The 23,469-nt window shown below is 39.5% G+C and overlaps 1 protein-coding gene across 2 annotated transcripts in view; it reads right to left on the bottom strand.

Annotated features, from left to right (window-relative positions):
* TMEFF1 (transmembrane protein with EGF like and two follistatin like domains 1) overlaps positions 1-23,469 on the bottom strand; it is a 114,117-nt gene that overhangs the window by 38,816 nt on the left and 51,832 nt on the right. For both annotated transcript variants that reach the window (XR_004249900.2, XM_032164686.2), the window contains exons 6-7: positions 5,233-5,381; positions 2,974-3,039 (exon numbers count right to left, since the gene is read on the bottom strand). Coding sequence is in view for 1 of the 2 variants with exons in the window: in XM_032164686.2 (XP_032020577.1) it covers positions 2,974-3,039; positions 5,233-5,381 (215 nt within the window). In the remaining variant the exon portion in view is untranslated. The remainder of the gene's footprint in view (positions 1-2,973; positions 3,040-5,232; positions 5,382-23,469) is intronic.

Genomic DNA, 23,469 nt, shown 5'->3' with positions numbered 1-23,469 from the left:
TTTCTGCAGTTTTTTAAGCTACTGGGCATCCTTTCCCTCGTAGCTTCTGTGTACTCTTCTTGATTTTCTTCCTCTCAGTCCTTTCTGCTTCATCCAAAGTTGGGCCTTCTCTCCTTTCTAAATAATAGTGCATCTAACAGAACTTTCTTCAACTCTGAAAATGTTCTATATCTGTGCTGTCCCATATGGTAGTCACTGGTCATATCTGGCTATTGAACATCTGAAATAGGGCTAGTACGCTTTAAATTTTTTTTTTTTTTTTTTTCAAAACAGCGTCTTGCTTTGTCGCCCAGGCTTAAGTGTAGTGGTGCAATCTCAGTTCACTGCAGCCTCAACCTCCTGGGCTCTAGCCATCCTCCCACGTCAGCCTCCCGAGCAGCTGGGACCACATTGCATACCACCATCACAGGTTAATCTTGCTTAGAGACAAGGTCTCACCATGTTGTCCAAGCTGATTTCATTTTAATTTAAATTTAAATAGCTACATGTGGCCAGTAGCTACTATAACAGACAATACTCTCTCTCACTCAGTCTTGTGGCTTCAGTTATCATCTCTATATCCAAAGACTGACTCACAAATTTATACTGAACAAAGTGACCTGGATGAGTTCCACAAGCACCTCAAACTCTAAAATACAATCAATCATCTCCACCATCAACTCCTCCCTTACTTTATTCCAAACACCTTTACCTACCTAATATCCTTAGTTCTGTGAACAGAATTCATCATCTAAGTCATCTGAGCTTGAAGTCTTAAGTCATTTTTAACTCTCTGTCTCTCATATCTAAGAAGATGTCTATTCCTTTTGACTTTACCTAACTGATATCCCTGCCTCCATTCCAACGTATACAATATGCACAATATTCCTGCCAGGTATCATTCTTTCAAATGGTTAACTTTGTAGCCTTGCTTTTTTCAAATATATTAATGATTCCCCACTGCCCACAAATAAAGTCTAAATTCCCTAGAGTAGCATAGCATTCAACACTCTACACAATCTGGCCCCAAGCTATCTTTCTAGCCTTGCCTTCTACTTCTACCTCTTAAGCTTCCTATTCTCCAGCCCAAAGGATTCCTTACCTTTCTACGACACATCCTGTCACAACGTTGTGTGCGTATCTATGCTCATGCTCTCCTATCCTCCTTAGATATCCTTCTGACTCCTGTTCATCCTTCATGGTTCACTCAAGTTCCACTTCTTCCATGACATTTCACAGATTCTCACTGTTCCCCACCAAAGATTAATCTCGACTTTTCTGAATTCCCATTGCACTTTTAAACTGTACTACACTTATAGCAATAATCAATTTCTACTTTGTTAGAAGTTGGTTATCTGCATTTACTGTATCACAAGATCTTTAAAGATGCATATATTTTAGATATCTTTCTAACTACAAACAGTAAAATGACCAGTCTAAATTAGGTACATAATAAATTATATCTACTAACTATGATAATTTCATTTAAATTAGAGATCAATTCTTATGTGTAAAAGATTTTCAGTATCTCAAAAGTGGCCTAGGCTCTAAATTATCCATTATCAATGGCACACAAGTGCTTCGGAACACACAATTCCCCAAACTGCCCTAAGTATAAGCTTCCAAATACTGAAAAACGGCCTTCCTATTCTAGTCAAGTACTATCAATATAGTGAATAAAACTGAAGCTGACCTATTTTGTCTCCTACGAGAATACAGGAAATTTTCCGTTTTAAATACAGCATTTTGTTTCAACATAGGAGACATATTTCAGGAGCTCATGGGTTATAACTAACTCAGGTTTGATATGATTCAAGTAAGAGAAGTAACAAATTACTCAATGATAACAGCTATAATTTGTTGAACACTTACAAGTATATCTGACACTGTTCGAAGTACTTAATATGTATTATCTCATTTAGTTTTTATGAAACTCTATGAAACAGGTACTATTATCTCTCCCATTTTACATATTGTTTAGAAGTTAGGTATAAAAGATAGATCACATATCTTTTAATGGTATAACCAAACAAATGGATAGATGATGCACTTGTGATTCAGCAATTATATAGAGGTTCTGGCATAGAAGGCCAAAGATATAGACCTGTTTCAGTTAACCAGATACAACCTCATTGATCCTCAATCTTCCCATTGGTCCTTACCTATCAGAGCAGTTATAAGAATCAAACAAAATAATGGATGTGAAAACAGCAAGAAGAGCAGTGGCCTTGAAGTCAAGGGACCTGGAATCCAGCCTCTGCTCTGATCTTTACTACATAAGACCTTGTGTAAATAAACCCTACTGCTTCTTTGAGCTACATCCACTCTTTAGACAAGCACAGAGTACCTACTTATGTGCCAGATATTCGGCTATGGTTAGGGATACAGAGTGAACATGACAGACAGGTTCTCCTCTCCTCACAGAACTCACAGCCTACAGGAGGTTACAGATGAATAAAAAGACAGTTATAATAGAGTGGGCTAAGTGTTCAGAGAGGGGAGTATACAGGAAAGGCATCTAATGTAGACTTAAGAGTCAAGGGATATTTCCCAAAATAAAATGATTTCCAAGCTAAGATTAAAAGGATAAGAAGGAATTAATCAGGAAAGGGAATAAAGAGTTTCAGGCAAAAGGAACAACATTCAAAGACCTGGGAATCGGGCAAGTGTTAACAGGAGATTCCAGAGGAGTAAAGAGGATTTTTATAAAACATATTGAGAGATCTTTCTGTATAACTTCTTACAAGTGCATGTACATCTAAAATTATCTCAATACAAACTTTAATCAAAGAAAGCACATAGGAGATTACCTTATAAAATGACATGAACTTCAGCTGTTTCTGTTACTATTAATACTAATAATTAACTGCGTTACGTATATTACTATAGAGAGCAAAGTAAGAGGTATTGTTATAATGGAAACAGAACTAATAAGGACAGCTAGTGACCGTATTTCCATAGCTGGCCAAAATTTGGAGATGCATGATTCAGTACCTTTCACATCTGGTCGATATTGTAGTCCATCATCTTTCTTTCCCAACAAACTAGTGTCATCTGTATCTGTAAGAGAAAACGGTTTTCAAATTAAGATATAAACAATGGTTAAGTCATATCATGATACTCCCAATAATTCCAAATTATTCCAAGTTCTTAACCTCTGCCCCCTTATCCTGCTCACGTTGTCTATCATTCTCTAAATGAATTATGTCATTTCTGTCTTAGGCCTCAAGGCATCCTAGGTATAAGTGCTCTTTGCATGATGAATAGCCAATTTCATCTATACTTTAGCTCCGATGTCGCCTCCTTTAAAAACTCTTTCCTATGCAAACTAAAACAACACCTACTCTGAGAATAAAGGGTTAACCTTTTCTTTCTCTAAAAGACAACTGTCTCAAGATTTACCTTCTCCTACCACTGTTACCCTGGAAACATCAGATTAAGATAAATGGGGAATCTCAGCTGTGTTATGAAACGCTTACTATAAAAAATGACCCCTGATTTGAGAACTGCACCTGGACTGGGAAGACCATAAATGAGCCATAGCCACGTGTTTAGAAGCACAAGCTTCCCAATACTAGTGGGGGAGGCAAAGGAAAGACATAGTTAGATTTGTGGGTGAAAAATTACAGAGGGGACTAAGACAAAACTTAAGGCCCAATCACTCCAAAGGATGCATTTTAATTAAACTCTCAAGCTTGACTGATATGGTTTGGTTCCGTGTCCCCGCCCAAATCTCATGTCTAATTGTAATCCCCAGTGTTGGAAAAGGGGCCTTGTGGAAGGTGACTGGATCATAGGGGTAGATTTCCCCCTCACTGTTCTCATAATAGTGAGTGAGTTCTCACAAGATCTAGTTGTTTACAAAAGTGCATGGCACCTCCCTTTGCTCTCTCTTCCTCCTTTTCCGGCCATGTAAGATGTGCCTAATTCCTTTTTGCCATCCACCATGATTGTGTTTCCTGAGGCCCTCAGCCATGCTTCCTGTATAGCCTGTGGAACTGTAAGCCAATTATACCTCTTTTCTTTATAAATTACCCAGTCTCAGGTAATTCTTTATAGCAACGTGAGAATGAACTAATACACTGACCAGGTGTTCTGAACTTGAAATTCCAAAGAGTTATCATTCAAATATGCATCTTTTCCTCAGAGAACATAGTCCTTCTCTAAGCTAGTCTTCCCACTCAAGCTCTAAATGCCACCCCATTGGGGTGGGGGGACCATACTTCTTCAAGATCAAGGCTAAGTGGGACATCTACCCAGAAGGGATCCCTGTCAGCAGATGGTGTCCTCTATCATGCCCACACTCAACTCCTACCTAAAAATTGTCTGATGAGCTTCTTGGGTATTCTTTGGTAGTTTAGACCAGAGGTACTGCAATCAATTGTGTAGTGTGTCACAAATAATTTGTTACCAATATAATGTACCAAATTTTGGCTTACAACCTTTTCCCTTTAGCTCAGATAAAAACATAATATCCCTTTAATAAGTCTAAAGAGGGAGGAAGAAGGGAACCAGTAAGCAAGAAAGATATACAATCCTAGTCCGTGAGAGCGTGCCTGGCCCACATATGTGACCAAGGAAATAATCCATCTTCCCAGCTCATCTGAATATTACTGAGGAAAGAAAACTGGGAACCTCTGGCTTCAGAGACTGAATATTTCTAGTAGGGGTGGAAAACAAAAACTCCTTCTTATATGGTATCATGGTTTCTAAGCTATAACAAAAAGCAAGAAGAGCAAAAAGAATTTTAAGCTAAAGGCAATAATTTTTCCTTACATTCTCTAACTTCACACCAAAATCTGTAATCATACATAATATGTACAGGGAAAATGATACAGATAATGAGAAAACAAAGTAAACTATTATGCTCTATAAAAAGAGGTTTAACAAATATATGGCAATAACATAGTTTTACTGAAATTAAAATAAGTTATCTAACTCTTAAACAGCTATAATCATTCCAAATTTGAGATGATATTAGAACTATAAATAATAATTATAATTCCATGTTAGGATCAGCTAGCAACCAAGAACTAACTAAATAAAAAACCAAGAAGCATGGTTTATGTCTTGAGAAGATGAAAATAAATGAAAAAAACTAAATTAGTAATAAAAAACCTGAAATACAAAGTAATAAAATAAAGCTTCGAGGATTTCTCATTTTACAAATTTGAAACACTACCAAATGTACAAGTAAGATTATATTTATACTATAGTAAAGATGGGCCTCTGAATAAATAAAATGGATTTTACCTGTGCAATGGCCAAGATGCCTTATATCAATTTGTTCTTGCTTTATACAAGATGCTTCTCGAACAAAACAGGGATTGTTATAGGAACTCCCATCAGAAGCACACACAGGATTAAAACTGTATCCACTGCAATCTATATTACATACACACCTGTTGGAAAAGACAAAAATTACCTATATTTTACAATAAAAATATTTCACAATGTTGCAACAGCAAAAAAGACCAATTCTTTCTTCTGCTTTCTGTAACAGAAGTCAATATATTGTTTTAAGTCATTGATGAAAGTTTAAGCAAAGCAAATACCTAAAAAAATTTTTAGGTGAGGATTTAGAGATAATTTCATCAAGATATTATGAATCCAGTGGTTTCTCTAGAATTTTCCTATCTAGATAAAGTAATCAGGAGATGTCAAATATCAATAACATTAATTAAAAAGCAAAACGGCACAGTGTAAAGGACACAGAATTATGAGTCAATAGTCACGAATCTAAATTCTACCCCTACTTATTACCAGATTTGTGTCCAAATTCTTCCTCTAAGTCTTAGTTTACTGATCAGTAAAATGGAGGTAATAATAATGGCCAGGCATGATGGCTCATGACTGTAATCCCAACAGTTCAGGAGGCCAAGGCAGGAGAATCACTTGAGCCCAGGAGTTTGAGACCACCCTAGGAAACAAAGCAAGACCCCATCTCTACAGAAAATAAAAAACTTAGCCAGGCACAGTGGTGTGTACCTGTGGTCTCCACTATTTGGGAGGCTGAGGCAGGAGGATCACTTAAGCCCAGGAGATTGAGGCCTCAGTAAGCCATAATTGCACCACTGTGCTCCAGCCTGGGGGACAGAGTGAGACCCTGTCTTAAATAAATAAATAACCTACCTTACCAAATAACTGGGAAGGTTAAAAAATATAATAGATATGAAATATGTAAAATGGAAACCCTCAAAAGTGTTTTCTAGCTACATGTCTACCTATGTAACTGAGTATCCACTGAACACTGAGTGTTGTACTACAGAGAAGGCAAAAGAAGTCCAAAGCAAGATTACTCCCCTAAAGAATGGTAAAATCTAGTTAGGAATAGAGAAACAAAAATAAAAGTACAGAGACTCTCCTGTTTACAGCAACACAGAGGACTAGGAACCTTTATTAACCTTTCTGATAAAAACAACAAAAAATACCAGACTAATATTTTAAAACATTCTCTTAAATACATTCACAAGCTGGTAAGAAAGTCAGGAATATTTAGGACATAAGTTACAGGTACACAGGCACAGAGAAAGGTCAATTGAGCTCTCTAAAGCTGATTTTCACTTTGAAGGCATTTGTCAAACTGCGTAAATTCAATTATCAATTTTTTGGCTTTGCAGGCCTGATGTGGTTTGGCTGTGTCCTTAACCCAAATTTCAACTTGAATAGTAACTCCCGCAATTCCCGTGTGTCATGGGAGGAACCTGGTGGGGGGTGATTGAATTATGGGGGCAGGTCTTTCCTGTGCTGTTCTCGTGATAGTGAATGAGTGTCATGAGATCTGATGGTTTTTAAAATGGGAGTTTGTCTGCACAAGCACTCTTTTTGCCTGCTACCATCCACATAAGATGTGATTTGCTCCTCCTTGCCTTCTGCCATGATTGTGAGGCCTCCCCAGCCATGTGGAACTGTGAGTCCGGTTAAATCTCTTTCTTTTGCCCAGTCCCGGGTATATCTTTATCAGCAGTGTGAAAACAGATTAATACAATAAACTGGTACCAGTAGGGTGGGGTGCTGCTGAAAAGATACCCAAAAATGTGGAAGTGACTTTGGAACTGGGTAACAGGCAGGAGTTGGAACAGTTTGGAGGGCTCAGAAGACAGGAAAATGAGGGAAAGTTTGGAACCTCCTAGAGACTGGGTGAATGGCTTTGACCAAAATGCTGATAGTGGCACACACAATAAAGTCCATGCTGAGGTGATCACAGATGGAAATGAGGAACTTGTTGGGAACTGGAGCAAAGTGACTCTTGTTATGTTTTAGCAAAGAGATTGGTGGCATTTTGCACCTGCCCTAGAGATCTGTAGAACTTTGAACTTAACAGAGATAATTTAGGATATCTGGCGGAAGAAATATCTACACAGCAAAGCATTCAAGAGGTGACTTGGGTGCTATTAAATGCATTCAGTTTTATAAGGGAAGCAAAACATAAAAGTTCAGAAAATGTGTAGCTGACAATGTGATAGAAAAGAAAATCCCATTTTTCGAGAAGAAATTCAAGCTAGCTGCAGAAATCTGCATAAGTTACAAGCAGCCAAATGTTAATCCCCAAAACAATGGGGAAAATGTCTCCAGGACATGTCAGAGGTCTTCACGGCAGCCCCTCCCATTGTAGGAGGAAAACATGGTTTCCTGGGTAGGGCCCAGGATCCCCGTGCTCTGTGCAGCAGACTTGGGGACTTGGTGCCCTGCATCTCAGCTGCTCCAGCTGTGGCTGAAAGGGACCAATGTAGAGCTTGGGCTGTGGCTTCAGATGGTGCAAGCCCCAAGCTTTGTCAGCTTCCACATGGTGTTAAGCCTGCAGGTACAGAGAAGTCAAGAACTGGGGTTTGGGAACCTCCACCTAGATTTCAGAGGATGTATGGAAATGCCTGGATGCCCAGGCAGAAGTTTGCTGCAGGGGTGGGGCCCTCATGGAGAACCTCTGCTAGGGCAGCATGGAAGGGAAATGTGGGGTCAGAGCCCCCACACAGAGTCTCTACTGAGGCACTGCCTAGTGGAGCTGTGAGGAGAGGGCCACTGTCATCCAGACCCCAGAATGACAGATCCACTGACAGCTTGCACTGTGCATCTGGAAAAGCCACAGACACTCAATGCCAGCCCATGAAAGCAGCCAAGACAGAGGCTGTACCCTGCAGAGCCACCTGTACCCTGCAGAGCCACAGAGGTGGAGCTGTCCAAGACCATGGGAACCCACCTTTTGCATCGGCATGACCCAGATACAAGATGTGGAGTCAAAGGAGATCATTTTAGAGCTTTAAGATTTGACTGCCCTGCATGGGGCCTATAGCCCCTTTGTTTCAGCCAATTTCTGCCATTTGGAATGGTTGTACTTACCCAATGCCTGTACCCCCTTTGTATCTAGGAAGTAACTAACTCGCTTTTGATTTTACAGGCTTATAGGCAGAAAGGACTTGCCTTGTCTCAGATGAGATGTTGGACTGTGGACTTTTGAGTTAATGCTGAAATGAGTTAAGACTTTGGGTGACTGGTGGGAAGGCATGATTGGTTTTGAAATGTGAGGACATGAGTTTTGGAAGGGGCAAGCAGGGGAATGATGTAGTTTGGCTGTGTCCCCACCCAAATCTCATCTTAAACCGTAACTCCCACAATTCCCACGTGTCATGGGAGGAACCCAGTAGGAGGTGACTAAATTACGGGGGTAGGTCTTTCCTGTGCTGTTCTCGTGATAGTGAATGAGTCTCACAAGATCTGATGGTTTTAAAAATAGGAGTTCCTCTGCACAAGGTCTCTCTTTGCCTGCCACCATCCATGTAAGATGTGACTTGGTCCTCTTTGCCTTCTGCCATGATTGTGAGGCCTCCCCAGCCACATGGAACTGTCAATCCAATTAAACCCTTTCTTTTGCAAATTGCCCAGTGTCTAGTATGTCTTTATCAGCAGCATGAAAACAGACTAATACAAGGCCTCTGGGAATAGGAGACAAATAACACTGATCCACCTAAGGTGGCCTCTGGGAACAGGAGACAAAGAACACTGACCCACCTAAGGTAGGGAGTCTGGAGACCCTAAAAAAGTTAGATCTTTATACATATACATATACGTATACGTATACATATACATATATACATATCAGCATGAAGGTAAACTGGAAATGAGCTGTCATATTCCAAAGGGACTATTTAAAAAATTAAAAAGGTTGCACTGACCCATAACTTTGAAAAACGAAAAGAAAACCAGCTCCCCTGAGAACTCAAAGCCACAAACCAGCCCTCAGACAGATAATTACAACTTAAAATACTACTTGGTTGTTTTGAAAAATCTCAAACCCAGAATTAATTTTAAGGGGTCAAGGACAAGAAGAGGCTCTAGGCCAAGCTTGTCCAACCCACAGCCCAGGATGGCTTTGAATGCAGCCCAACACAAATTAATAAACTTTCTTAAAACATTATGAGGGGTGTGTGTGTGTGTGTGTGTGTGTGTGTGTGTGTGTTTAGCTCATCAGCTATTGTTAGTGTTAATTTATTTTATGTGCAGCCCAAGACAATTATTATCTTCTTCCAACGTGGCCCAGGGAAGTCAAATGATTGGACACCCCTGCTGGAGGCAAATGACAGAAGCAGATGCAATCTTCTCTGGAGAAACTCAACTTCATCCTAGACCTAAATGATCTTCCACAGATACAATTCTGAGAAAAATATGCAGCTCAGCCCACAGAGACACATTCAGTCACATATCCACAACAAAGAGATAAAACACCATGAGGAGAACAAATCGATTTTTAAAAGAACCAAACAGAACTTCCAGAAATAAACAATATATTACTAGATATAAGAAATGCAGTGGGCAAATTTAACAGCAGATTAGAGAAGCTAAAGGAAAATTAGTGAATTAGAAGACAGGTCAGAGGAAATTAACCAGACCACAGCAAAGAGTCAAAGACATGGTGCATATTTAAAAAACAGACATGGGCTGGGCGCAGTGGTGCACCCTTATAATCCCAGCACTTTGGGAGGCCAAGGCGGGCGAATCACCTGAGGTCAGGAGTTCGTGACCAGCCTGACCAACATGGAGACACCCCGTCTCTACTAAAAATACAAAATTAGCCAGGCATGGTGGCACATGCCTGCAATCCCAGCTACTCGGGAGGCTGAGGCAGGAGAATCACTTGAAGCCAGGAGGCGGAGGTTGCGCTGAGCCAAGATCACGCCACTGCTCTCCAGCCTGGGCAACAGGAGTGAAACGCCGTCTCAAAAAAAAAAGAGAGAGAGAGAGAGAGACATGGAAGAGTCAGAAGATCTAACAAAAATCTGAGTAGCATTCCAGGAGTTAAGAAAATGAGGCAGGAAAATATTCTCAGCAACTTCTCTTCAAACTTTCTAAAACTAAAAAAGATACTCATCTAAATATCCAAGAAGCCCAATGAATCCCAAACAGGATTACTAAAAATGGATCCACATACTGAAATATCATAGTGGAATTTTATAACGAGAAAAAGAGTATTTTAAAAGCAGCCAGAAAGAAGAGAAAGAGTACCTTCAGCGAAGTAAGAATAAGAGGGAAAACTGACTTTTCAAAAGCAATACTGAAGCCAAATTGTTTATAGCTAAAAGTGAAATAGTACCTGCTAAGTGCTAAGGCAGAATAGAATTCTATTTAAGACAAATCTTTTGAGAATAAGGGTAAAATAAAAGTAACTTGGAAGGAGTAAAAACTTACAAAATTTGTCACCTGCTGACTGTCAGTAAAGGAAATTCTAAAGGCAATAGAAAAATGATCCTTTAAGGAAAGCCTGAGATGCAAATACGAATGAAGAACAAAGGTCTAAATACATGAGTAATATAAGAACAACAGTGCTTTGTGTGGTTAAATTTTTTTAAGCTGGAAATTAAAATACATGATGATAACAATAGCACACAAGTTTGGAGGAACTGAAATTCAAGTGTTTAAGGAGAACAGTGATATTAAGGAAATTTAGATTGTGATAAGCTGAATATGCACGTTAAAATTGCTGAGGTTACCATTACAAGAAGGAAAATCCGTAACTTCAAAACTACTAGAGAAAAAAAAATCCAAAAGAAGGCAAGAAAGGAAAAAGAAAAAGGAAAAGCAAGACAAAAGTATAAAATAAGAAAAAAGTTAAAATATATCAGTATTCACAATATATTTAAGTTGACTACCTTTTCCAATTAAATAACAAAGGTAGTTGGCTGTATAAAAATACAAAAGCCAGCTATATGTTGCTTGTAAGATACATGTTAAAACGATGATACCAAAAGTTGAAAATAATAGGCGAGTGAAAGAGATACATCACCCTGGGTATAGAAGAAACCTCGTATGGTTATATTTAGTATCAGATATAAAAGATTTTAGGTCAAAAAATATTATAGGAATTAAAGAAAATCCCTTTATAATAATAAAAATATTTTATTCAGCAGGATAATATAATTCTAAACATTTTAAGATAGTCTCAAAATCTATAAAGTGAAAACTGATATAACCACAATAAGAAATTGCCAAATCCAGCCAGGTGTGGTGGCTCACACCTGTAATCCCAGCACTCCAGGAGGCTGAGGCAGGCAGATCACGAGGTGAGGAGTTTGAGACCCACCTGGCCAACATAGTGAAACCCCATCTCTACTGAAAACACAAAAAATTAGTTGGGTGTGGTGGCAGGCACCTGTAATCCCAGCTACTTGGGAGGCTGAGGCAAGAGAATCACTCAAACTCATGAGGCAGAGGTTGCAGTGAGCCAAGATAGCGCCACTGCACTCCAGCCTGGGCAACAGTGCAAGACTCCATCTCAAAAAAAAAAAAAAGAAAGAAAGAAAGAAAAAAAAAAAGAAATTGCCAAATCCACCATGATAGGTTTTAACACACCTCCCTCAGCAACTCATATACCAAGCAGAAAAAATATCAGCAAAACTGAAATCTTAACAGGTAAGGTGACTTGATGCTGGGATTTGCTTTAAATACTTCCCAAAAAAAGGTAAGGATGGAAGAAAAGATGTAACAGAATTAGACTTTTGAAGATGAATAAATGGGGAGGGGTCCGTCATTTTTCTCCTTTTCTGCTTGATGATTTCCTTAATTCATAATGAATTGAAGACCTAAATGTGAAAGTCAAAAACTATAAAGATTTAGGAGATCAAACATAAGACTGAGGAATTTGAAATAAACAATGACCCATAAAGAAAATATGAGACAAGTTACAAACAAAAAGATAATCATAGCCCACATAATCAACAATAAGTAGTATCCAGAATACATAAATACAAATCAATTTTTTAAATAATATATGTGATCAATGGGAAAGGGGTGCAAAGAAATAAATAGAAATAAAAGAGGAAACATATAAGAACAACATATGTGAAAAGATATTCAACCTCATTAAGAATCAGAAAAATTAAAATTAAAATCACAATGAGATACCATTCACACTCACGAAATGGGCAAAAGTCAAAAACAAGGACAAAACCCAAGTACTGACAAGGATGAGGAGCTAAGGGAATTCTCATCCTCTGCTGGTAGTGAGAGGTGACAATGTGCTAGCAGCCCTCGCTTGTTCTCAGCACCTCCTCAGCCTCGGCATCCACTCTGGCCCTACTTGAGGAGCTCTTCAGCCTGCCGCTGCGCTGTGGGGGCCCCTCTCTGGGGCTGGCTGAGGCTGGAGCCGGCTCCCTCTGCTTGCAGGGAGGTGTGGGGGGGAGGCACAGGCAGGCACTCAGCATGGCCGGCCGGCACCTGCTGGGCTTGATCAGGGTACAAGCTCCCTCTGGGCTGCTGGAGTGCACAGGCTAGGTGCCGCAAGGTCCCGCGGCAAGTGCCATTGAGAGGTGAAGCCGGCTGGGCTTCTGGGTTGGGTGGGGACTTGGAGAACTTTTCTGTCTGGCCAAAGGATTCTAAACGCACCAATCAGCACTGTGTGTCTAGCTAGAGGTTTGTAAATGCACCAATCAGTGCTCTGTGTCTAGCTAATCTGGTAGGGACTTGGAGAACTTTTGTGTCTAGCTAAAGGTCGGGTGGGGACTTGGAGAACTTTTGTGTCTAGCTAAAGGATTGTAAATGCACCAATCAGCACTCTGTGTCTAGCTAAAGGTTTGTAAATGCAGCAATCAGCACTCTGTCAAAATGGACCAATCAGCGCTCTGTAAAATGGACCAATCAGCAGGATGTGGGTGGAGTCAGATAAGGGAATAAAAGCAGGATGCCCGAGCCAGCAGCAGCAACCGGCTCGGGTCCCCTTCCATGCTGTGGAAGCTTTGTTCTTTCGCTCTTCGCAATAAATCTTGTTGCTGCTCACTCTTTGGGTCCATGCCGCCTTTATGAGCTGTAACACTCACCATGAAGGTCTGCAGCTTCACTCCTGAAGCCAGCAAGACCACGAACCCACCGGAAGGAACAAACAACTCCACACGCACCGCCTTTAAGAGCTGTAACACTCACTGCAGAGGTCTGCAGCTTCACTCCTGAAGTCAGCAAGACTATGAACTCACCAGAAGGAATAAACTCCAGACACAGCTGAACATCTGAAGGAACAAACTCCGCACACACCATCTTTAAGAACTGTAACACTCATCACGAGGGTCCGCGGCTTCATTCTTGAAGTCAGCGAGACCAAGAACCCACCAATTCCAGACACAGTAGGAAAGCTTACTGGGACAGCAACTTTGGAAAACAGGCATTCTGACGAAAAACTAGACTTGCACATGCCCAACAAGTTCACAACAAGGCAAGGCCCTTGTAAATCTCCTACACACAGGCCAGGCTCAATGGTTCATGCCTGTAATCCCAGCACTTTGGGAGGATGAGGCAGGTGGATCACTTGAAGTCAGAAGTTCAAGACCAGCCTGGCCAACTGACGAAACCCTGTCTCTACTAAAAATACAAAAATTAGCCAGGCATGGTGGTAGGCACCCGTAATCCCAGTTACTCAGGAGGCTGTGAGGCATGAAAATCATCTAAACCTGGAAGGTGGAGGTTGCGATGAGCCGAGATTGAGCCACTGCACTCCAGCCTGGGCGACAGAGCAAGACTCTGTCTAAAAAAGAAGAAAAGAATATCTCCTACTCGTGTATACCAGAAAATGTGTAAGAATATTCACAGCAGTATTATTCATGAAAACAAAAGACTGGAATAATCCAAACGTCCAACAGTAAAATGGACTGTAAAAGAATGTGGTACAGGCAACAAACAAATTCAACAAGCAGTAAAACTGAATTAACTACAGCTATGTGCATCAACATAAATCAATCTCAAAAACATAATGCTGTGCATGAGAAAATCAAGAAGAATGCATATAGCATGATTCCATTTATACAAAATACAAAAGCAATCAAAAGTCAGATTATAGATTATTAAGGGATGTATCATATGTGATAAACTATAAAGAAAGGAAGGGAATAATTTCTGCAAAATGCAGTATACCATGTGGGTGACAGAAAGATGCAATTAGAGGGAGACATGGGAGGCCCTGAAGTACAGTCTGCCTTCCATATCCTCAGAGCCAACTGCAGGGCTTTGAGCATCCTGAGATTTTGGTATTTGAGGGGAGTATCAGAACCAATTCCCCCCAAATACCAACAGATGACTGTACTGCTAAAATTCTGTTTCTGGCCGGGCACAGAGGCTCACGCCTGTAATCCCAACACTTTGGGAGGCTGAGGCGGGTGGATCACGAGGTCAAGAGATGGAGACCATCCTGGCCAACATGGTGAAACCCCATCTCTACCAAAAATACAAAAACAAAATTAGCCAGGCGTGGTGGCAGGCACCTGTAGTCCCAGCTACTCGGGAGGCTGAGGCAGGAGAATCACTTGAACCCGGGAGGCGGAGGTTGCAGTGAGCCGAGACTGCACCACTGTACTCCAGCCTGGCAACATGAGACTCTGTCTCAAAAAAAAAAAAAAATTCTGTTTCTTGCCTTGGGAGGTAGATTCACAGAAGCTCGTTTCATTTTTGCGCATTCAATCAAATGTGTACATTTTAGTTTTCATACACTTTTGAATATATTTTATAATTTAAAAATTAAGGCAACAGAAAAAAATTTTTAATTCATAAGAATATTCACTAAAGTCAAAAAATATATATTGTACCAAAAATTTAATTTCTGGAAAACAAGAAGTGAAAGAACCAAAGAAAATAAAGTTAGCCAATCACAGAAGGTGAGTTCAGGTAAAAGTTTTGGATAAGGGAGGGGCACAGACAAATGCAGAGAACAACAATCTACTATGCATGGGTGAAAACATGTGCACAAACATTTAGTCATAATATCTCTGTATCTAAACAAATATTGAAAGAATGCCATGCTGAAAAGAACTTTAGAAAGCCATCTATTCCAATCTTCCACTCAGTGCAGGGCTCCTCTCAGCAGTATTTGTGACCTTATTGTTATATTGCCCCTGCCAGAGCATTTGTAGCGATAGACAGCTTACTATCTCACCAAGGCAGTACCTCTCATGGGTGAGTAGTTATTACCTGGGCTGAGCCCCAAACATGCATCCTAATTAATTTCCACCCATTGACTCTAACTCTGGCCTCTGAATCTACATGTAATAAGCCCAAAATATCATTTAAAGATCCAAAGATAATCATTATATTGAATATAAGTTTTCACCTGAAGTTAATTCAATGGTTCCTCATTTGTTGTATCATCCTGATCACCCTCCAAATTCAGTATCTCATAATATGAGGCCAAGAACAAAACAAGGACTATAGTATAGAGAAGCTATTACCTTAACTGTTCTGGACACTATGCTTACATAACGCAGGCAGGATTGCATTAACTTTTCTGATAACCACATCAAACTTTAGACACATACTCAACTTCGTAAATATACTCACCTCTGTAGGTATGGCCTGCGAAACATGTCACCACTACTGTCTGAAACCCAGGGTTAGGACTTCACATTTATCTCAATCAAATTTTAGATTATCTCAGCATGCTGAAATCTTTTGGACTCTAATTCTACCATCTAACATCTCTTCTAGACTGACATATTCATAATGTTGACAAGTCATCAATAGACGCACTGACTAGAACAGGATAAACAGAGCCATGTGTCATATGCTAAGAAACCAACCTTCAATGTTTCTAGAAAAATTAATCCATTACTGAACACCTTTTAAGGAAAGTTGTTAACCAGCTAGAATTGCAACTATCATCTGACCTGACTTCCTATGTCATGTATACCAAGCCAGATTGATGATCATCTTGCGTAGATTCATATACATTACAATTAAGGCTCAGCCCTGGTACCGCAATCTTATCACACTACCAAAAAAGAAAAAGAGGTTAGATTTAGCATTCTCTTACTAACAATCTCAGCATGAGCTCAGAAATAAAGTTAATAATCAACAGAAGACTTAAAAGAAATGTAATCCTAAAAGGTCAGAGGCTCAAAGATCATGGCTTGCCCATTACCAAAATTAGTGACAATGCTTTTTATATTAAACAAATGTACAAAAACTTTTCCCATTACTTAAACAAAACTTGAGGTATTAAATTAATTGTGAACCTCCCTGCTCAATTTTCCAAGGAAAGGCCACATTTCTCCTCATTTTTTTTTGTTCCCAGTTCCTCTTCTTCAAGGCTTAGCATAAAGGGGAAAAGTCATACAATAACCACTTTCATTTAAAAAAATTTTTGAGCCCTACAATATGAAGCAAGGTCTGCATAAAAACTTCCAAGATATTATCCCCAGAAATGGGCTTTCAAAGATTTAACCTATTTTTTTCTACTAAAGAACAGTATTTCAGATTCTCTCAATAGGGTCTTGATATACACATACCATTAGTTTTACTTTTGAAATAAATGACACACTTCTAGCACTAATAAACATAGCCTGATCTATATACACACTGCTACATTTGAGACAGCCCATGCTCATTTCCACAGAAGATATTGTTTTTTAATATATCAAAATAAAAGGTTGTTAAAATACCCTCCAAATTCCAAATTACTATATTAAATATCAAATCTAAATATATATTTGTCTTTAAAGGAGTAATATAATAAAAACAGTATTTGAGAATGATTATTCTCATGGCTACAGGTAAGCTGCAGTGAAATAACGTGAAAAAGAGTAGCAGAATAGAGAGGGTCAAATCAGGCAAAGGAGAAGACAAAATTAACTTCGAAGAACAATCTGGTAAAGTTAACAGATTTTCTTTTTTGTTGTTGTTAGTTTAGTTTAGTTTTGTTTTTTGAGATACGGTCTCACTCTGTCATTCAGGCTGGAGTGCAGTGGCACGATCTCAGCTCGCTGCAACCTCCTCCTCCCAGGTCCAAGCCTGCCTCAGCCTCGCAAGTAGCTAAGATTACAGGTGCATGCCATCATGCCTGGCTAATTTTTGTATTTTTGGTAGAGGCAGGGTTTGGCCATGTTGGCCAGGCTGGTCTCCAACTCCTGACCTCAAGTGATTCCCCCACCTCGGCCTCCCAAAGTGCTGGGATTACAGGCGTGAGCCACCACACTCAGCCCCATTAGATTTTCTGGTAAATTCCCATTAGTAAAGGAAAATGAGAGAAAGGTAATAAAAGGGATGATTCAAAAAAGGGAAGTGTTTCTTTCCTTTCAATATGCCCCCAAGGAATGGGAAACATTTTTAAATGATATGAATTAAGTAATTAAGGAAAGGGATAAAGACAAAGCCTTCACTAAGCAAAACAGATTTCTTGATTCATGGAGAACACAGATGGAAAACACAAAGGTGAAAAAAATGAAGAAGTAATGAAAAATAAAAGGAATTAAGAAACAAAAAGGGGGGAAAAAGTACAGCTCAACCTGGAATAAAGGCACTATTTGCTGTCATTTTACCATATATATATATAAAAATACATATATATATAGATGGATGGTTTAAAGTAGGGATCAATCCTGGCAATTACAGAAGTGGGTCAATCCAGGCAATGACTGTTTTTGCACACCCAGAAGCTAAAAATGGTTTTCACATTTCTAAAAGGTTAGGTATGGTGAAGACCACATGTGGCCTGCTAAGCCTTATATATTTACCACCTAGCCCTTTACAGGAAAATTTTGCCCACCCTGACCTAAAGGATAAAAGTGGGCAAAACTGGGATGGCAATAAAATAGAAATGGTGGTTAATGGAAGAGAATGTCAGCAACATAGCAAAATACCATACCAGTCCAATAAGAAACAAGTGATCACTTGTTTAACAGGTGGTATTGTTTATAGTGGGTATTGCAGCCCGACCAGGAAATGCCTTGATCAAATGTGTGAAAAAGACAGTGCTCCTTAGTGGGATGGTACCACTTTCATCTAAGACTAACAACTGTGGAAACAATCGCTACTGTTTTCAATGGCATACAAAGAAAGAAGATTAAATTACCATTTCAAGTAAAGTCCAGCTCAGTGAAACGATGAGCGAAGGAGGAAAATATTAGACTCCAGAGGCCACAGATACTACTGATTATAGTGATTACAGCTGTTTGCAGACTGGCAAGCGTAGCAGAGGTCAGGATGCCCAAAGCACAGAAGCATGCACTCAAATGAATAGAAATCACTTTTTAGTAAATATGCTAAATTCGAAACATTTAACTACATTTACTCTGCACCTACTGTGTGGGTATAGTCACATTTGCCTCATCTAACCCTATCAATTGTAAATTATGAATACAGAAACTAAATATGAAGGAAATCTAAAAGCCCCAGATCAAAAAACTAGTGAGGGGCTGAGGCCAGTGTTTTCTCTATTCATTCAGCTGTTATACCAAATAAATATCTGGGCGTGGAAAGTACCACATGAAAAGGCATTTTTCACGTTTATCATAAAATTTTTCATGAAACTACCACATCCACTTCTAACACTTCCACTTTTCTTTCTAACACACCAGGGACAGTCCTGCCTCAGGCTTTCCCTCTTCCTGAAACACTTCCACAGACAGCCTCCTGGTTCCATCCCTCACCTCAAAGTTTTTTCTCAAATCTTAAAAGAATAGATAAAGGCCAGGAGTGGTGGCTCACGCCTGTAATCCCAGCACTTTAGGAGGTCGAGTTGGGTGGATCATGAGCTCAGGAGATTGAGACCATCCTGGCCAACATGGTGAAACCCCATCTCTACTAAAAATACAAACATTAGCTGGGCATGGTGGTGCATGCCTGTAATCCCAGCTACTCGGGAGGCTGAGGCAGGAGAATCACTTGAACCCAGCAGGCAGAGGTTGCAGTGAGCCAAGATCGCACCACTGCACTCCAGCCTGGCAACTGAGCGAGACTCTGTCTCAAAAAATAAATAAATAAAATAAAAAGATAAAAAGTAAAACTAAGCATCCATTTAAAAAGTTAGAAAATGAACAACAGAAAAAAAAGCCAATAAAAACAAAAGGAAGGATAATATATAACAACAGAAATTTAAAAGTTACAACAGAGGTTAGTAAAACCAAAAGTTGGTTCTTTGAAAAGACTTTCAAATTGATAACGCAAGCTTTTCTGCAGGCTTTTTCCTGAGAGAGAAAAAGAGAAAAAGCAATATCAGTAATAAACAGACTAAAACTTCAAAAGGGATTATGATTTAAAAGATAATAAAAGGTTATTGTAAACAACATTATGCCAGCAAGTTTGAAAATCTAGGTGAAATGAATAACTTTTTAAAAATTCTATCAAGTTCTAGGCCGGGCGTGGTGGCTCACGCTTGTAATCCCAGCACTTTGGGAGGCCGAGGCGGGCGGATCGCGAGGTCAGGAGATCGAGACCACGGTGAAACCCCATCTCTACTAAAAATACAAAAAATTAGCCGGGCGTGGTGGCGGGCGCCTGTAGTCCCAGCTACTCGGAGAGGCTGAGGCAGGAGAATAGTGTGAACCCAGGAGGCGGAGCTAAAAAAAAAAAAAAAAAAATTCTATCAAGTTCTAACAAAAAAGGAAATAGAACCTTAAGGGTACACTAATCATTAAAGAAACTAAATCAGTTGTTCTTAAAAAGTCCCTTAGAGATAGCATCAGATCCAGGCATTTTTTAAAAAGACAATTTATGAACACATCCATTCCAATCTTTCAAAGTAGGTAATTTTTTTTTTTTTTTAAGACAGAGTCTCACTCTGTCGCCCAGGCTGGAGTGCAGTGGCGCGATTTTGGCTCACTGCAACCTCTGCCTCTCGGGTTTCAGCGACTCTTGTGTCTCAGCCTCCAGAGTAGTTGGAATTACAGTTATGTGCCACCATGCCTGGCTAATTTTTTTTTCCTTTTTTCTTTTTTTTTTTTTTGTATTTTTAGGAGAGACAGGGTTTCACCGTGTTGCCCAGGCTGGTCTTGAACTCCTGATCTCAGGTGATCTGCCCACCTCGGTCTCCCAAAGCATTGACGGGCATGTGCACCACACCTGGCCAAAAGTAGATAATTTCACTCTTACACAAAGTCATCCAGAGACTAGAAAAAAACACTCCCTAACTCATTTTAAAAGGCCACATAACATTAAAAACTAAACAAAAGAACAATTATAACTCATTGACTACAAATGAATAAAAGAAAAATCCATGAGTCCTGACTGATTGATAGAAAAGCAAATCTCACTCTTTCACTAGATAGAATGGCAACTAATAACGTATAGGTGCCAAAAGAGACTGCAATCATAAAATAAAAGTAAAATGCTCTAAAAATGAGTACTCTGAAAACAAAAATGAGCTCCTGGAAATTAAAAATTGCAGCAGAAATGAAAAACTCATAAAGTTGAAGAAATTTCTCAAAAAGTACAGCAAAAAAAAATTTTAAACAGAAAACAGGGGAAAAAAAGATAAAAGGAGACCAGTCCAGGATGTCAACATCCAAGTAACAGGAGTACCAAAAATAGAAAAAAGAGGAAAGGAAATCATCAAATAACTAAAGAAAATTTTTCAAAACGGAAGTCAGTGTAAGTATCTAGGAAAAGGCATAACATTGTGAGATATCACTACACTGGAGACCAAAAGAAGACTCTACACACTTCAAGAGACAAAAAAAATCATATACAAAGGATCAAGAATTAGAATGGCTTTAGACTTCAACAGCAACACTGGAAGCTAGAAGACAACAAAGCAACACTTCCTTAATTCTCAGGGAAATTTGTCTCACACCTCGAATTACGCACTTGCAAAGTTCTAAATAAAATATTAGGTGTGGAATACAAATACCTAGACACTTCAAACAAGGTCTCAAAAGTTTTTAAAATCTTACACCTTTTCATAAGAAGCTGCTAAAAGAAGTAATAAAATGGGAGAGTAAAACCAAGAAGTTAGAAGCAAAAATAGAAGAAACACAGTACCCTATATAGGAGCTGGAGACAAAGGAATTTCTAAGAGGATCCTAGTGGTATAATAAAAAATATTCTTGGTCTTTGTTCCCAGTTCCTGGTATAGAGTTCCCTTGACATATCTTGAGTGATAGGAGAGTTCTTATATTCTAGTGAGATGACTCATGGGGTGAGGGGTCAGGGAGTTAATGTCACCAGAAAAACCAACCACAGTGATTAGAGGGTTAGAACTTCTGCCTCCCAGCCCCACCCCAATTCTTCTACCTCTGGGAAGGGGAGAGGGGTTGGATGTTAAGTTCAATTACCAATGACCAATGAGTTAACCAGTCACGATTACATAATAAAACTTCAGTTTAAAAACTCAGAATAAGGGGGGTTCGGGAGCTTCCGGTGGGTGAGCACATCTTGGTGGTGCACTTGACTCCATGGGGACAGATGCTCCTGCACTCAGGACCCTTCTGGACCTTGCTTTATGTACTTCTTCATCTGGCTGATCATTTGTATCCTTTACAAATAAATAATAAGTATAGTGCTTTCCTGAGTTCTGTGAGTTGTTTTAGCAAATTAGCCAGGGCATGGGAACTCCAAAATTTATGGTCATCTGGGCAGAAGTGGGGGTAGCCTGGGGACCTCATTTGCAGCTGGTTATAAAGTGGGGGCAGTCTTATGAGACTGAGTCCTTAACCGTGGGTCTGCGCTAACTCCAAGTAGTTACTGTCAGAATTTAATTGAATTATTGGACATCTAGGTAGTGTCAGAGAGTTGGAAAATCGATTGTTTTTGGAAAAGATACCATACTGAAGGGAGATCCTGGGATGACAGCTATATACGAGGTGTAGAGGGCAATCAGTCTACAATGAAATAGTTTAACTCTATAGACAGCTGTGTGGATGGCCATCATTACCAAGATGCCTAGTGCTACCGTACCCAACTTTCAGTCAGAAGACAGACTGCCCAGGTAAGCCTGGCCCAGATTCTTATCTGTAGTTGGCTTGTCTTGACCATAAGATAATGAAGTTCCTCATCACACACCGGGGCCTGCCATGGGTGGGGGTCTGGGGGAGGGATAGCATTAGGAGAAATACCTAATGTAAATGACGAGTTGATGGGTGCAGCAAACCATCATGGCACATGCACTATGTAACAAATCTGCACGTTGTGCACATGTGCCCCTGAACTTAGAGTATAATTAAAAAAACAAATGAAGATAATGAAGTTCCTGCTCTCCCCTCCATGTCCTGCTGCAAGAACAACTCAGCCCACTCAGTTAATTGACATACTCCTTGACAGCTGAAGGTGAGCTATGGGGAGATTATAAGTAAACAACACAGAGCAGAGCAGTCCATTCTGATCACATTTCTACCAGTGATCCATACGTTAGAATCCTATCAGATGCCTCAACTATAGTGAGCCTACGTTCTCCATGACCCTGTGACTCCAATACTCATGGCTTTGTCCACTGACTTCCCTAAAAGGGAAACTTGTAAACTCTCTGAGGAGCTGAAAAACACACCCTACCACAGAGGCTGTTCAAAGTGTCTTCTGTAAGCCTTCCTCTCTAAGTGGGCACTATTGCCCTTTCCTTCCATGGCTAGGTTAACACAAGGTACTGGAAATAATAGCAGTATTCTATTTTGTACCCTAGGTGTTAGGTACATAGGTAGTTTTTAATAGGTATTCCTTAAATTGCACATGTATGTTTAAACACTTTTGTATACAGTACACATTTTACAATAAAGATTTTAAATAAGGTACAGAATTGTGGGTATAGTGTGATGCCATTAGTTTTTTTTTTAAAAAAAAAAGAATATATGTACATATTTGCTTGCACATACATAAAATACCCCAGGAGATGAAACAAGAAACAGATCACAGTGACTGTCTCTAGGGAAGACAACTGAGTGACTGGGAACAGGGGTGGAAATGAGACCTTTCGCTCTAGAGCCTTTTTAAGCTTTTGAATTGGCAGCACTAAATTTCAAATGCATGAATGCATATATACATACATAAAAGAATGCATAAATTAAACATCTTCTATGATTTAGCACTATAATTTTGGCAAATCACAACTCCAAGTCTTTAAAACAGGGATAATACCTCAAAACACTGCTGACAGGATCAAATAAGATTTTGTAAAATGCCCTTTGAAATCTATCAAATACTGTGCACATCTGAATGGTATTATTATTACTGAAAAATATCCACCCTTTCGCTTCCTTTTTTCTTAACCCTATATAGAAAGTACCATTTCTTCTCAATATAGTAAGTTTATTTAGCAGTTAG

Source organism: Hylobates moloch, unplaced genomic scaffold (assembly GCF_009828535.3).
Source record: "Hylobates moloch isolate HMO894 unplaced genomic scaffold, HMol_V3 SCAFFOLD_10, whole genome shotgun sequence".
Taxonomy (NCBI): domain Eukaryota; kingdom Metazoa; phylum Chordata; class Mammalia; order Primates; family Hylobatidae; genus Hylobates; species Hylobates moloch.
The sequence above is the reverse complement of the archived record's forward strand: the minus strand, read 5'-3'. Positions and strand labels throughout refer to the sequence as shown.